The sequence below is a fragment of the Chanos chanos genome, chromosome 3, assembly GCF_902362185.1.
Source record: "Chanos chanos chromosome 3, fChaCha1.1, whole genome shotgun sequence".
Lineage (NCBI taxonomy): Eukaryota > Metazoa > Chordata > Actinopteri > Gonorynchiformes > Chanidae > Chanos > Chanos chanos.
The window spans coordinates 27,331,232-27,344,321 of record NC_044497.1 but is presented as its reverse complement, the minus strand read 5'-3'; the positions used below and the strand labels follow the sequence as shown (position 1 = coordinate 27,344,321).

At 43.7% G+C, this 13,090-nt stretch overlaps 1 protein-coding gene across 1 annotated transcript in view; it reads left to right on the top strand.

Annotated features, from left to right (window-relative positions):
• The window catches only part of arhgef25a (Rho guanine nucleotide exchange factor (GEF) 25a), a 36,476-nt gene extending 23,885 nt beyond the window's left edge, over positions 1–12,591 (top strand). The window contains exons 4-16 of the mRNA XM_030768787.1: positions 1,725–1,849; positions 2,298–2,364; positions 2,979–3,082; positions 3,624–3,693; positions 5,729–5,818; positions 6,680–6,772; positions 7,567–7,617; positions 7,890–7,967; positions 8,065–8,256; positions 8,508–8,688; positions 9,215–9,432; positions 9,822–9,992; positions 12,120–12,591. Coding sequence (XP_030624647.1) covers positions 1,725–1,849; positions 2,298–2,364; positions 2,979–3,082; positions 3,624–3,693; positions 5,729–5,818; positions 6,680–6,772; positions 7,567–7,617; positions 7,890–7,967; positions 8,065–8,256; positions 8,508–8,688; positions 9,215–9,432; positions 9,822–9,992; positions 12,120–12,248 — 1,569 coding nt within the window. The 3' untranslated portion in view covers positions 12,249–12,591. The remainder of the gene's footprint in view (positions 1–1,724; positions 1,850–2,297; positions 2,365–2,978; positions 3,083–3,623; positions 3,694–5,728; positions 5,819–6,679; positions 6,773–7,566; positions 7,618–7,889; positions 7,968–8,064; positions 8,257–8,507; positions 8,689–9,214; positions 9,433–9,821; positions 9,993–12,119) is intronic.
• Positions 12,592–13,090: the final 499 nt, after the last annotated feature.

Sequence of the window (13,090 nt, the reverse complement as noted above, 5' to 3'; positions counted from 1 at the left end):
CACATCTGAAACATTACAGTCACGCAGACAAGATAGGTGCATGTGCTGACTGCTGAATTAGAGCACCTCAGAACACACAAACTGTCTCTCTCTCTCTCTCACACACACAAACACACACACATCCACAACCCACATACACATATACAGACACACATAGACACAGACACATACACACACACACACACATGCATACTTTCTCAGCAGAAACTTTATCCTCTTGTAATGCCACATTAATAGAACTGTGTAAAACAGTAAAATAGTATATTAAACACAAAGCACATCTGTCTGTGTGATTTCCTCCTGAGCTGAGCTGAAGCCGTAGGGCTTTGGAGCCCATATAAGCAGAGGCAGTGAGGGGTAAACTGGTCATAAACAGCCTGCTTAGGGCTGAGACTGCGCCTGCTAGATGGATGTGGAAAGGTACCATCCATCACAGAGGAATCCCAGCTATTGGAGCTCTGCATGTTTGATGAACTGTGTGTGTGCGTGTGTGTGTGTGTGTGTGTGTGTGTGTGCGTGATTGTGTGTGTGGTAGTGTGTGTGTGTGTGTCTCTAAGGTTGAGGCATGGTGTGACTTGTGAGTCACGCCGTTGTCGTGGTGTTGAATCAGCTCTGGAAAACTCATTTAGGAATTGAAGTGAAGACAGAGTGATGTTCCGGAAGGTTTACTCTGCAAATTTGCCAATCAGCATGCTCCGCTTTTTAGTGAAAGGGTCACGGTGAGACCCCTGTGACCCCGACACTGACGTCTCACAACCTGACAGGCTCCAGAGAAAAGGACAAAGAAAGAAGGAAGAGAGGAAAGACTGAGGGAAAAAAAAACTGTGTGGGGAAACAAGGAGTAGAAAAGAGAGAGTAATTGTACGTTGGAAACAGAATGTGTCTATTGTGAGTCTTAAGCATGCATACACAATGATTGATTTCAGGCTAAAGGAATGACTGAAGGGAGGTTTTGAACCCAGTGAACTCATTTGATTGATTGTCGTTTCTGCTGTTATTGATCTAAATGTAAAAGGCTTCCTTACATGTGTGCTGCACATGTCATAAGCTATTGATCTGTTTCTTTAGCACGTTGAGTAGTCATAGTATGGATTAAGGTTTGCATGTAATACCTTTATTCTGTGTGCACTGTGACAAACCATGAAATGAAGCCCTAACAATGCCAGAGAGTCAAACGGAACACACAATTGGTCTCACAAAGCCAAACATATGTTTACTATCACCAGTGAAAACAACGACTACAACCAAAATCAGCAGAAAATCGACAGAGTATTGCTATATAACACTGAATCTGCAGGCTACTCTGAATCTCATAGTTGCATTAGGATTCTGTTGGTGCGTGTGTGTGTGTGTGTGTGTGTGTGTGTGTGTGTGTGTTTGTGTGTGTGGTAAAACCGCACCTTCTCTGTAATGGTGTCTCCCTCATGATTATAGGTAGCCACTGAATCGCTGTTATCATTCAGTCACTGTCACCAGAGCCCGCACACACTTCTCTCGTCACCTTGGCAACCTGCACCATTACACTGCCTCAGCTCTCTCTCTCTCTTTCTCTCTCTCTTTATCTCTCTCTCTCCTCTCTCTCTGTCTGTGTCCCTCTTTCTCCCTCTGTCTCTCTCTCTCTCTCTCTCTCTCTCTCTCTCTCTTTCTCTGTCTAGTTACCAAGTATGAATTACTTTTCGTAACTAAACTTCATTACTTATTCTCTTTCTCTTGTGCTACCACAGAATACCCAATCCACCCTCCTGCAGGCAGAAGACAATGGCTCTGTCTTGATGGACGACAACTCAAGCCAATCATCAGCCACTGTTGACAGTGAGGAGGAAAGGAGGAGTGCCTTAGAGAAAAGCATGTATGTGTGTTTAACGTGAGAACAGAAAACAGTGTTTCTACTTTCAATCCAAATGGTGACATCACAAAATCCTTGAAATGGATTTGGATCATCGGCGTGGCATTAAACGAATATCAGCTCTTAAACACATTTAACATGCGTGAGTCTGTCAGGGTTTCTGTTGTCAATGCTGCTGTATTAAATATAAAAATAGATGCTCAAAACGTTGCTGGGATTATTTGAATATTAGTGCAAAATTCGTCCTCTAATCTGTCCTCCAAACGTTCGAGCTTTAGTCAGACTTCCATAAGTCATTTCCACGAGATAACCAAACAGAAAACAACAACAACCACAACAACAACAACAACAACAACAAAAACTCTGTCTTTTGTTCAGTCTCCATAGAAACAGTAATGCTGCTGATTCCATAAATGTGATGGACTTTCTCAACCGTCTGCTCTGTCCACAGGTATGTGCTGAAGGAGCTCATCGAGACAGAGAAAGTTTACGTGGTTGACCTGGGTCTCATTGTGGAGGTAGGTCAAACGTGGTACACACCAACACAAAGTTCAATTCACTCAAAAAAGCTATAGGGTTACACTGCTGGTAAATGCTGCTATAATACCAGTCAAACCTCATGAAGAATAGATAGGCTTTTGGGCTCCCTGAATGGCGTGACCTGTTCAGTCGCTGTGTCCGAGCACAGAGGTGCATCCTACATCTGCAGTTAACGGATCCAGTTCCAGACACTGTGTTTGTCAACTGTGACCTGGCAAAAATAACTGGCCCGTGCTTGGTCTTTGATGGTTGGGTGCCTGTGGAATTACAGGACTGATAGTAGATGCATGGTGATTATAAGAGGATTTGATTAGTTTTTATCGAAAGCAGAAACATCTTTAAATCTAATTTACATCTCACATTTGACTCTTTAATCATCTTAAAATCCTCCTGTTGCAGTCTTAATAGGACATTTTGTCAAATCAGTGATATATTGCTGTGCATAATTTTGTTATACGTGTACTGTATGGTAGTGTGTTATATGTTTTTGATAGTCCATGTCTGTGTTGTCAGTATAGGGAGGTGTTTGTTTATATGTTAAATTACTGGGCGTTTTCCCATTGACTGATGGAGACTGTGTGTTGCTATGCAGGGCTACATGGCGACCATGAATGCCAAAGGAGTTCCAGAGGACATGAAGGGAAAAGACAAGATAGTGTTTGGAAACATTCATCAGATCTACGACTGGCATAAAGAGTGGGTATTCGCACTACCTCTGTGTACATGACACGACTGGACTCACACCTAGTGTCTAATGCTGGGAGACATGTCACAGTGACCTTGCTTCTCTACTGTGTGTTTGTGTGTTTGTGTGTGTGTGTGTGGGGGGGGGCGGTGAGAGACAGAAAGAGGGAGAGAGAGAGAGAGAGAGAGAGAGAGTGAATTAGACAGAGAATGAGTTTTTGCATTTGTGTGTGTGCTTATGTTTGACACAAAGTGCCTTCTCTTTACTGTCTTTCTCATTACATCCACTGCTCTGAGTGTCCAACTGAGTGAGATGCAGGGATTTGACTTTGGTGTGTGATGAATGTGTGTGTGTGTGCATGTGTGTGTATGTATGCCATTGTGTATTAGCGAGATGTGAGAACAGAACCCGTTGTTTTTTTAGCTTTGAGCTCTGAGTGTGCATGTGTGCATGTGTGCATGTGTGCGTGCGTGCATGTGTGTGTGTGTCTTTTTGTGTGTCTGTCTGTCTGTACTGGATCCTATCTTTATTCTCTCTCATACATCTGTGCAGCTATTTCCTGGGTGAGCTGGAGAAGTGTGTGGCTGAGCCAGAGAGACTGGCACAACTCTTCATCAAACATGTGAGTCTCTCCTTCTCTCGCTCTCTCTCTCTCTCTCTCTCTCTCTCTGTCTATCAGTCTCTCTCTCTATCTGTCTGTCTGGGCTCCTGAACAGTCAGCTGTCTGCGCCCATACTATGCCACAGTGGCCAGCAGGAGCAAGCTGCCACACTTCCTCCCACTATTTGGGGAAAGAGTAAATGGAGCTGAGAAAACACAGAGAGGCTTTTAACACACACTAGTCTGTTTATCCTTCTGTGCCTCACTCTATTTCTGTCCCCCTCCCACCAGCCTGTTATTGATATGTCTCAGACCCAACTGACTCTGTGTGTGTGTTTGTGTGTGTGCGCGTGGCGTGTGTATGTGTGTGTGTTCCCCTGGCTCACCTCCATGTGGACCAATGGGGTCAGGAAGCGTGAGGGAAAAAACAGGCAGACAAAAAGGGGCCAGGAATAAAATGTGAAATAATAAACACTACCCCAGCTCTTTTGATAGCGCTGCTATTTTACACTCAAAGGCTTAACTCAGGAGAGAGAGAGAGAGAGAGAGAAGACAGAAAATCAATGGGAACAGTTACAGAACAGAAAATAAACCCCACTTCACAGGAATTAGAATTATCCTCAGAAGAGAACTGGGCGCCACAGTAACACATAGCCGAGGTGAGAGTATGAGTGTTGCACCAAATTACGCAAGGGTTTTTTGGCTAATTGGCTAATGGCTGACATGTGCTGTGATATAAGCTTTGTTGGTTAATTAAAACATTTTACTTGAAACAAACACTTTAAGATACTGTACATAACTCTCCCTGTCTCTTGATCTCCCGATGCTCCATGTGCAGTTTAATAAAATGATGCCTTTTTGGAGTAATTTACTTAAAAGGACTTAAGGGGAATAAATGAACTCATAACAGAAATGAAAGAGTGGTGTCAAACTGTGAAAACAAGTAAACTGGGAACATGAGGGGTAATGAAAAACAGAGAAATGGGAGAGGTGAGTCAATACTCCGCCAAGCTGCTCTCTCCCTCCCTCTCTCTCTCTCTCTCTCTCTCTCTCTCTCTCTCTCTCTCCCTCTCCTCTCTCTCACTGTTCTTTCTCTCTCTCTTTATGAACTCTGAAACTGTACGCTAAAACCACCTCACTATCTCTTCTCTATGTATAACTTAATTAATTTTTGTTTATTTAATTACCTTGTGAATGCTTCTAGCTCTTTCAAAGCACGCTACGAGTACATTGTCACTAATGGCAAAGCTCCCTCTGCTGTCCGTAGATAAACAGAAAAGCAGTTGTGTTATCCATACATTCTGTACTCGCCTTTCACCATATGGCTTGTATGGATGGAACCGTCTCCAGGCAACCTGTAATAGGTGTTACCGAGCGGAGACCGTAGTACCTGGCTACAACAAGAGCTCTGGTTATGTTCTAAATAAAACGACTGAGTTATACATGACTGCCCCCAACCCCCCCCCCTACCTCTCTCACTCACACTCCTCTATTAGGGCTCAGACCTCTGCAGCTTCACCCGTCCTCCTGTTAGTTACGGCTCAGTGCTCACATGGCACTGACACACAGATAGAGAGAGTGAGGCAATTTCAAAGTCTTATTGAAAGACAAATAGCTGTTGCTCTGTCTCTCTCTCTCTCTCTCTCTCACTCACTCTCAAGCCGTAAATAAGCAAAGTCACACATGGAGAAATGTCGTTCTAAGACCAGTTACTCCATTATTCTCCATAACTTCATCACTCCATTCACTCATTGGGATATTCACTGTATGCATAAAAGTCCATGTAGTCAAACGGTGTCCTGCTTTGCCCCATGCTTTGCGTTAGTGGCTATATATGTTTTTGTGTTTCTTTCTTTCTTTTTTTTCATTTTTTAACTTGTCATCTGTTTTCTGAACACCCTTTTCTGAACTTAAGAGGTACTGTCAGTTCTGTTCACACGGTTTCACGTTTATTGAATGTTATACAGCTATTTCGTTAATTCAACATCAGATGTTAAACATTAGTCATATGATACAGCCTATGAGTGTGTTTTTTTCTCTTGTTTGTGAATCTACAGGAGAGGCGTCTTCACATGTATGTGGTGTACTGTCAGAACAAACCCAAGTCTGAACACATTGTGTCTGAATACATAGAGACCTACTTTGAGGTAAACACCGTTGTTTAAACGATGTGTCATACACACACACACACCCACGTCCATACACACACACACACACACACACACACACACACGCACAGTACATCATGGTCCACTGGAACCTTGAGATAAGTGCAGTTTGTGGATGAGCGCTGGTTTTGCAGTGAAGCGCTCTATGTAAATATCATCTGTGCTTTTTTTCCACTGTAACTCTGCTAGGGCAGGCATCCTCATTTCTTTAATATGTGTATATATGTGGATATACATAAATTTATGTATGTATATACTGGGGAAAGTGGATAACAAGTTTATTATGATTACCCAAGTTGGATTTTTAGAGGGATGTTTTTGGAGAGCTCTCCTTCTCCCTCTCTCTCTCTCTCTCTCGCTCTCGCCTCTCGCTCTCGCTCTCGCTCTCTCTCTCTCTCTCTCTCTCTCTCTTTCTCTCCTCCATGAAGTTTGTGAATGTGCCTATGAAGATAGACATGTCCCTGTGTGTCTGATTCACATAAAGGCCAACTGCTTTAACAGACATCTCTCTTTTTTTCTTTTTTGTCTCTGTCTGGGCTGTAGGATAAGGTTGTGTTTTAGTGCTTTTTATTGTCTCATCTAGTGACAGGGTGTGAGTCCGCCAGAAGCCTATAACTGTCTATCTGTCTGTCTGTTTCTATCCCTGCCTAGCCGTCTGCCTGCTTCTATCCCTGCTTAGCTGCCTGTCTGTCTCTATCTAATTTTGCAGTGATTATAAGAGTGTGTTTGTTTGGCACCGAGAAGGCTGTGGGATGGTTAGATGAGTGTAGGTAAAATGTTTGTGTGTGTGTGTGTGTGTGTGTGTGTGTGTGTGGTGTGTGTGTGTGTGTGTGTGTGCAGGAGCTAAAGCAGCAGCTGGGACATAGATTGCAGCTGAATGATCTACTCATCAAACCTGTGCAGAGGATCATGAAATACCAGCTGCTACTGAAGGTGAGACATGGTGCCGCCAACACATCTTAGCCCACACACACACACACATGCATACACACACACACACACACACGCATACACACACACATGCGTGCACACGCACACACACACATGCACACTGATACACAGAAACACAGACTCATTGCACAGAAACTGATATACTCTGATAGACACATACAGAGGAGTACATGCACATAGATACACACACACACACACACACACACACACACACACATGCATACACACACATACATGCACACACACGCGCACACACGCATGCACGTGTGCACACATACGCACACGCACATGCACACTGATACACAGAAACACAGACTCAATGCACAGAAACTGATACATACAGATAGACACATACAGAGGAGTACATGCACATAGATACACAAACACACACACAAGCATACCACGGTCAGTGCGGCCTGTCTCAAAGGGCTTAAATAACAGAAAAACAGAGAAATGTTTATGAGCAGAGCACTCTGTGATCAAATCTGTTCGGATGACAAATAGCCAGTAGATCACGTTCATGCAAATCATCTATGTGTGACGTCAGCTGTCACTGACACTGACAGCTTAATGCTTTCTGCTTGAGTCATTCAACCTGCGCTGTCTTATATGTGTATATATATATACTCACACACACACACATATAAACCATACATGATTTATCTTTCAACTTCTCAACCTCTGTCAACAGAAATGTATGCTTAGAGCGTCATATTAATAATGAATGCAAATGCAGGACAGCTCCTGAAACTGTGTCATGTGTTTTCTCCACGCAGGACTTTCTGAAGCACTACACTAAGGCTGGAATGGACACTGAAGAGCTTGAGGTCAGAATCATTTCTCTTCTAAAGCAGTTAGGAAGTACACACTAGTTTTAACAACAAGCGTCAGATGCTGTACTGAGAGAAACGTGAACGCATACAACGTGGCCCCTGAACTGGTAATGTTAACAAAACTCCACCAGTTTATTAAAAAAAAAAAAAAAAGCATCAAAGAAAATCTTATCGATCTTGTTGGGAAAGTGACTCTTTTATAACTTGATGAATGTAAAGTGACTTTTTTTTAAAATAAATTTTCACTTTGCCTTTGTTTCTCATAGAAAGCGGTGGAGGTGATGTGCTTTGTTCCTAAACGCTGTAATGACATGATGAATGTGGGACGGCTGCAGGGCTTTGAGGTACGGCGCCAGACGGCCAGGCTGCGCTTTTAAACTGTCCAGGAGAAGAAATACACGTTTGATGCCTTTAAGTCATACGCTTTTTTTTTGGCTCCAGGGCAAAATCACAGCTCAAGGGAAGCTCCTCCAACAAGACACTTTCACCGTCACTGAACAGGACAGCAGTTTCCTGTCTCGAGCCAAGGAGAGGCGGGTCTTCCTGTTTGAACAGATTGTCATCTTCAGCGAGCCTATCGACAGGAAGAAGGGCTTCTCACTTCCTGGATATATTTTTAAGAACAGCATCAAGGTGGGACTGCTTTCAAGTACTGTCTGATTAGTCTGAAACTTTTACTCCACTATATTTTCATTGAAAAATTAGTGTCGTATAACAGCATGTCAAATGAAATTTTAGTTGTTTACTCATGTGCACGTGCGTGTTTGTGTGCGTGTGTATGTGTGTGTGCGCGTGTATGTGTGCGTGCGTGTGTGTGTTTATATGTGTGTGTGTGTGTGTCTGTGCATGTCTGTGCATCCACATGCATGATACACACATTACAGATGAGTTGTCTTGGTGTGGAGGCGAATGTGGAGGGTGACCCCACACGCTTTGCCTTGACGTCCCGCGGGGCGGACGGTAGCACGGTACGCTTTGTGCTCCAGTCCTCCTCTCCAGACATCTGCAAGGCCTGGGTGAGCGACGTGAGCCAGATCCTCGAGACCCAACGCAACTTCCTCAACGGTGAGAGTTCATGGCCCCTGTCTGACCCCCCTGCTCTGCTTTCATCTCTAACCTCTGACTTCAGACAACCACCCAGAATGTTATGTGTGTCCAGAAGAGTGGCCCTGGGTGCAGGGCACGTTAAGCATCTCTCCCCAGCAGGTCTATGAACAGGACCTGGCTAAAAATAACATTCAGAGGACTTTACAAAGTCAGAGTCTGTTTCCTGATGCCTTGTATGACTCAACCAGTCTGACCAAACGAGTCTGTATTCCAGAATATGGCCTTCAGCTTTTTGAGTCAAGACTCTCATTGGTTGCTTAAAATGTTTGTGACAGCATTGTCATGCATTTGTCTTGTTTGAAAGAGACTACTTATATGATATCATGTAATCAGATTAATTCAACTAAACATGAATGCAGCTCATCGAGTGCCTGTGTGTGTGTGTGTGTGTGTGTGTGTGTGTGTGTGTGTGTGTGTGTGTGTGTGTGTGTGTGCGCACGTGTGTGCGTGCATGTGTGTGTCTGTGTGTTGTTGACACACACAGCCCTGCAGTCACCCATAGAGTACCAGAGGAGAGAGAGTAAGAGTAATAGCCTGGGCCGCACCATGAGAGCACCTTTCTCTGCAGCCTCCAGTCTCAGACCCCACTCCTCAGCCTCCATCGACCGGCAGCGTCTACCCTGCCTACGCTCCTACAACACCTCACTACCCTCTCTCTACCTGTCCAGTCAGGGCCCCACCGACTCACACAAAACACAGGAGGTAGGGTGCTTTAACACATACACACACACACACACACTCACTCACTCACACACACACACACGTACACATACACATACACCTACACTCGCGCGCGCGCACACACACACACGTACACATACACATACACACGGGCACACACGCACACACTCAGACAATATTTGACCACAAACAAATAGAAGTCAGTCCTGTTGAGCTTGGTGAACTGGAACAAGGTTATATTGACTCTCATATTTCCTAACATAGTCAGATCAGCACTTGTCAGCATGGGTTCACTGCTCACAAGTCACATGTTATACCGTATGACTCTGAATTATAACATTACAGGTGTTAGCACAGCTTGGACACACCACATAAGTTCTTCCATTGTCTGTTTTGTGATGTTTATACAGAAAACACAAGTGCAACAATGTCCTGTGGACACCACACTGAATTCCCAAACAGTGTCTCCTACCCACGTACAGCTGGCCTTTACTGAGCAGACCTCACTCACTCCGCAGTCCTCTCTCCACTGCCAAGGAGTGTCTAATGGCCTGTGTCCTTCCAACACACACAGTATACAGGTAAAGCAAACACACATGCACAAACACATCAATACATTCACATATGCTCTCATAATTTCTCTGTCTCTCTCTCTGTCTCTCTCTCTCTCTCTCTCTCTTCCTTCCTCTCTCTCTATAACATACACACACACACACACACACACACACACACACACACTTTTTCATCTTTAGATGAAAATTGCATACGTTAGCATAGACTGGTGATAAAGAAAAAACGTGTCCAGGGAGGAAAAAAAGTGGTATTTCTCCCCCTCCTGGACAGCAGTGGAATAACTCAGTCTCTTTAGTTCTGTTTTTTTTTATAAAGGTGTTGATAAGGTTGAAGTATGTGATGAATACGTTATGTTCCACTCATCTAAGAAAATACATCTTTATTGTTATACTGAGAAATACTTTTTAAACGATGTCTCACAGATATTTCCAGTTGTAGGGAAAAACAGACACTTAAACTTGCATGTTTCACATTTTCTGTCTGTAAACTTTATGGATAAATCAGGTAATATTACAGCTTAAAAACATAGGCCCCTTTCATAATGTTCAAGATGTGCTCAGTTTTATGAAATGTAACTGTAGTCAGCACATGCACATTAATTATTAATCAGAAATATAAGAGGGAAACGCTTTAATCATAGTAACAGCATGTCACCTGGGTTTTCCTTATATTTCTGTCACACACTCGCACGTCACACACCTTAAAATAGACGCTTAATGCCCAGCAGGTGTGGCACCATCTTTCTCCTGGTCTCCCAGTATATCCTGTTGTTCAGTCCTGTTGAAACCATTAAGATGTCTCGCTCTGTCAGCAACACACTCTTGTCCTAAGTGACCACTGATGACAGCCCAACAATAGCTGTGTGTGTGTGTGTGTGTGTGTGTGTGTGTTTTGTTTATCATGTTTACTTAGGCCTGATGAGGTCTGGTGTATAACAAACAGGAAAAAGAGGCTCAGAGACAGAGACAGAGAGAGGGAGAGGAGGGAAGCTAAAGATTCCTATCAATGGTCTGTTGTTGCATGTCGTTCTGTTGGTGGGGCTGAATTTGGACTCTCTTTTGACTTTGATTATTAAACTGCCAAAACAGTTCTGGTGAAGACTGGGCAGGAGGGGGAAAAACTGTGTGGAATGGCTGAGCCTTTTGTATAATCTCATCACCGTGGCTCAGCCGATGTTTAGATGACACATTCATCTATTCGACAGAATTCATCTCATAACCACCTTCAAATGATTTGACTCATAACAGACTTCCAGAGGCTAACTAGGGTCCCTATCATGAGTGGTGACTACTAAAAAACCAACCAAAAAGCTGAAAACTTCCTGTGATGAAAACATCAGTGATGTCAACATTGCACTTGTAAATCACTGAGGAACTGTATTATTCTCTTGATAAACTATAGGCATTGTGTTGTCCGGTGTGAGCTGAGACGGCGTTTAGACTTGAGGTCTGTGTTAAAGAGGAGTCAGTGGTTAATGAGTGGGAAAACAACTTGGCAGGGATGTCCCATACCAGCCTGAAAAACAAAAATCCCAGAGGACATCACATGACTAACGATCAATGTTTTTCCTTTTTTTTTTAAACCCTGAACAACTGTCAGGATGTTATCGTGCCTTTACGTCTCTGCCAGTAGATGGATTACATAAATGGTGGCGGTGCCAAGGGGGGTGGGGGTTGTGTGTGGGTGTGTGCGCGTGTGTGTTTGTGTATTGGGGGGGTGTTTACTGTAACGCTGAGCTGTCAATCAAAATCAAACTGATATTGGAACCCTCTCACTCCATGTCTCTAAATTTTGTCACTGTCATATTTCAACTATATCACCTTTCATAAGGCTAGAGGCAGAACTATATCACGTTGCAATCTGTGACTCACCCGGTAATGTGAACTGAGTTATCACTCTTCAAAGCAGGTGACTAGCGACAACTCTCTTCCTCTCTCTATGGGAACTGAGTCAGACTTTCTTTGTTTCATCCAGTGTGTGATACTTTTCTTTTCCCATGTGAACCAACATTTTCAAAACATTAGGAAGATTTTTTTGTTTTGATGTCAGGTTTGACATGAATAGGAATACAGAAGCTCTTGGCAGTATACTTTAATCTGTGTGTATGTGTTTTTTTCCCCCATTTCTTTTGTCAGTCGCAGCGATCAAGAGAAGCGTGCCACAGAGGTGGGGCTGGGGAAGGCGGGGCTTCTGTTCCAGGTCCCTCCTCTTCCAGTAACCTGCGTTCCAGTAACTTGGCCCAGCTTGATGAGGATGACCTGTGAACATTGGACTTTGAAATAAGACCCCTTTCTTTGAGTCTCTCTCTCTCTTTCTCTCTCTCTCTCTCTCTCTCTCTTTCTCTCTCTCTCTCTCTCTGTCTCTCCGGGAGCATGCCACTGTCTGGAGTTCTCCACTCAACCCACCGTATCTGAGCAGACTGAAGGATGAGAGGTCATGGGCTTTGTAGCGCCATCGCTCGAACTTCTAATCTTCAGATGTGAACGATGACCAAGTGACTCTTTTTGCCTGGCTCCTTTTGACATCCTGTCACCCACTGCTCTAGGGCCACAGGCCTTTGCTTGGAAGAGATCTTATCATGGAGAAATCATACCATTCCTGTATTGGGAGGTCACTGGAGTTGAAAACAATAAGAGATTGTGTATAAATGTGTGTGTGTGTGTGTATGTATGTGTATGTGTGTGTGCGTTTATGTGTGTGCGTGTGCGTGTGTGTGTGTGGGGGGGGGGGGGGGGGGGTTATGTATGTTTGTTATCACAGAACCAATGGCTTTTATGTTGTAGACATGCTGAACATATTTTCCCCTTGACATTCTGTGCAGTTCAGAGGAATCACGTCCTTGACGTAAGGGGGTCTGTGAAATGCTCTCTTTCTCTTTCTCTTTCTCTCTCTGTCTCTCTCTCTCTCTCTCTCTCTCAAGCTGGATTCAAAGGTGTTTTTTTAGCCTCTTCACAGTGACAATCTATTTAAATCCTCTGTTTCCATGTCCTCTGGGCTGCATATATCCATTTGAAAGAGGCAATAGGAAGCAGAATATCCACACTATTGATTTGTATATATGTAGTGGAACGAGTTTTCTCTGATTCTCTGGGAGGTGGCTCAGAGA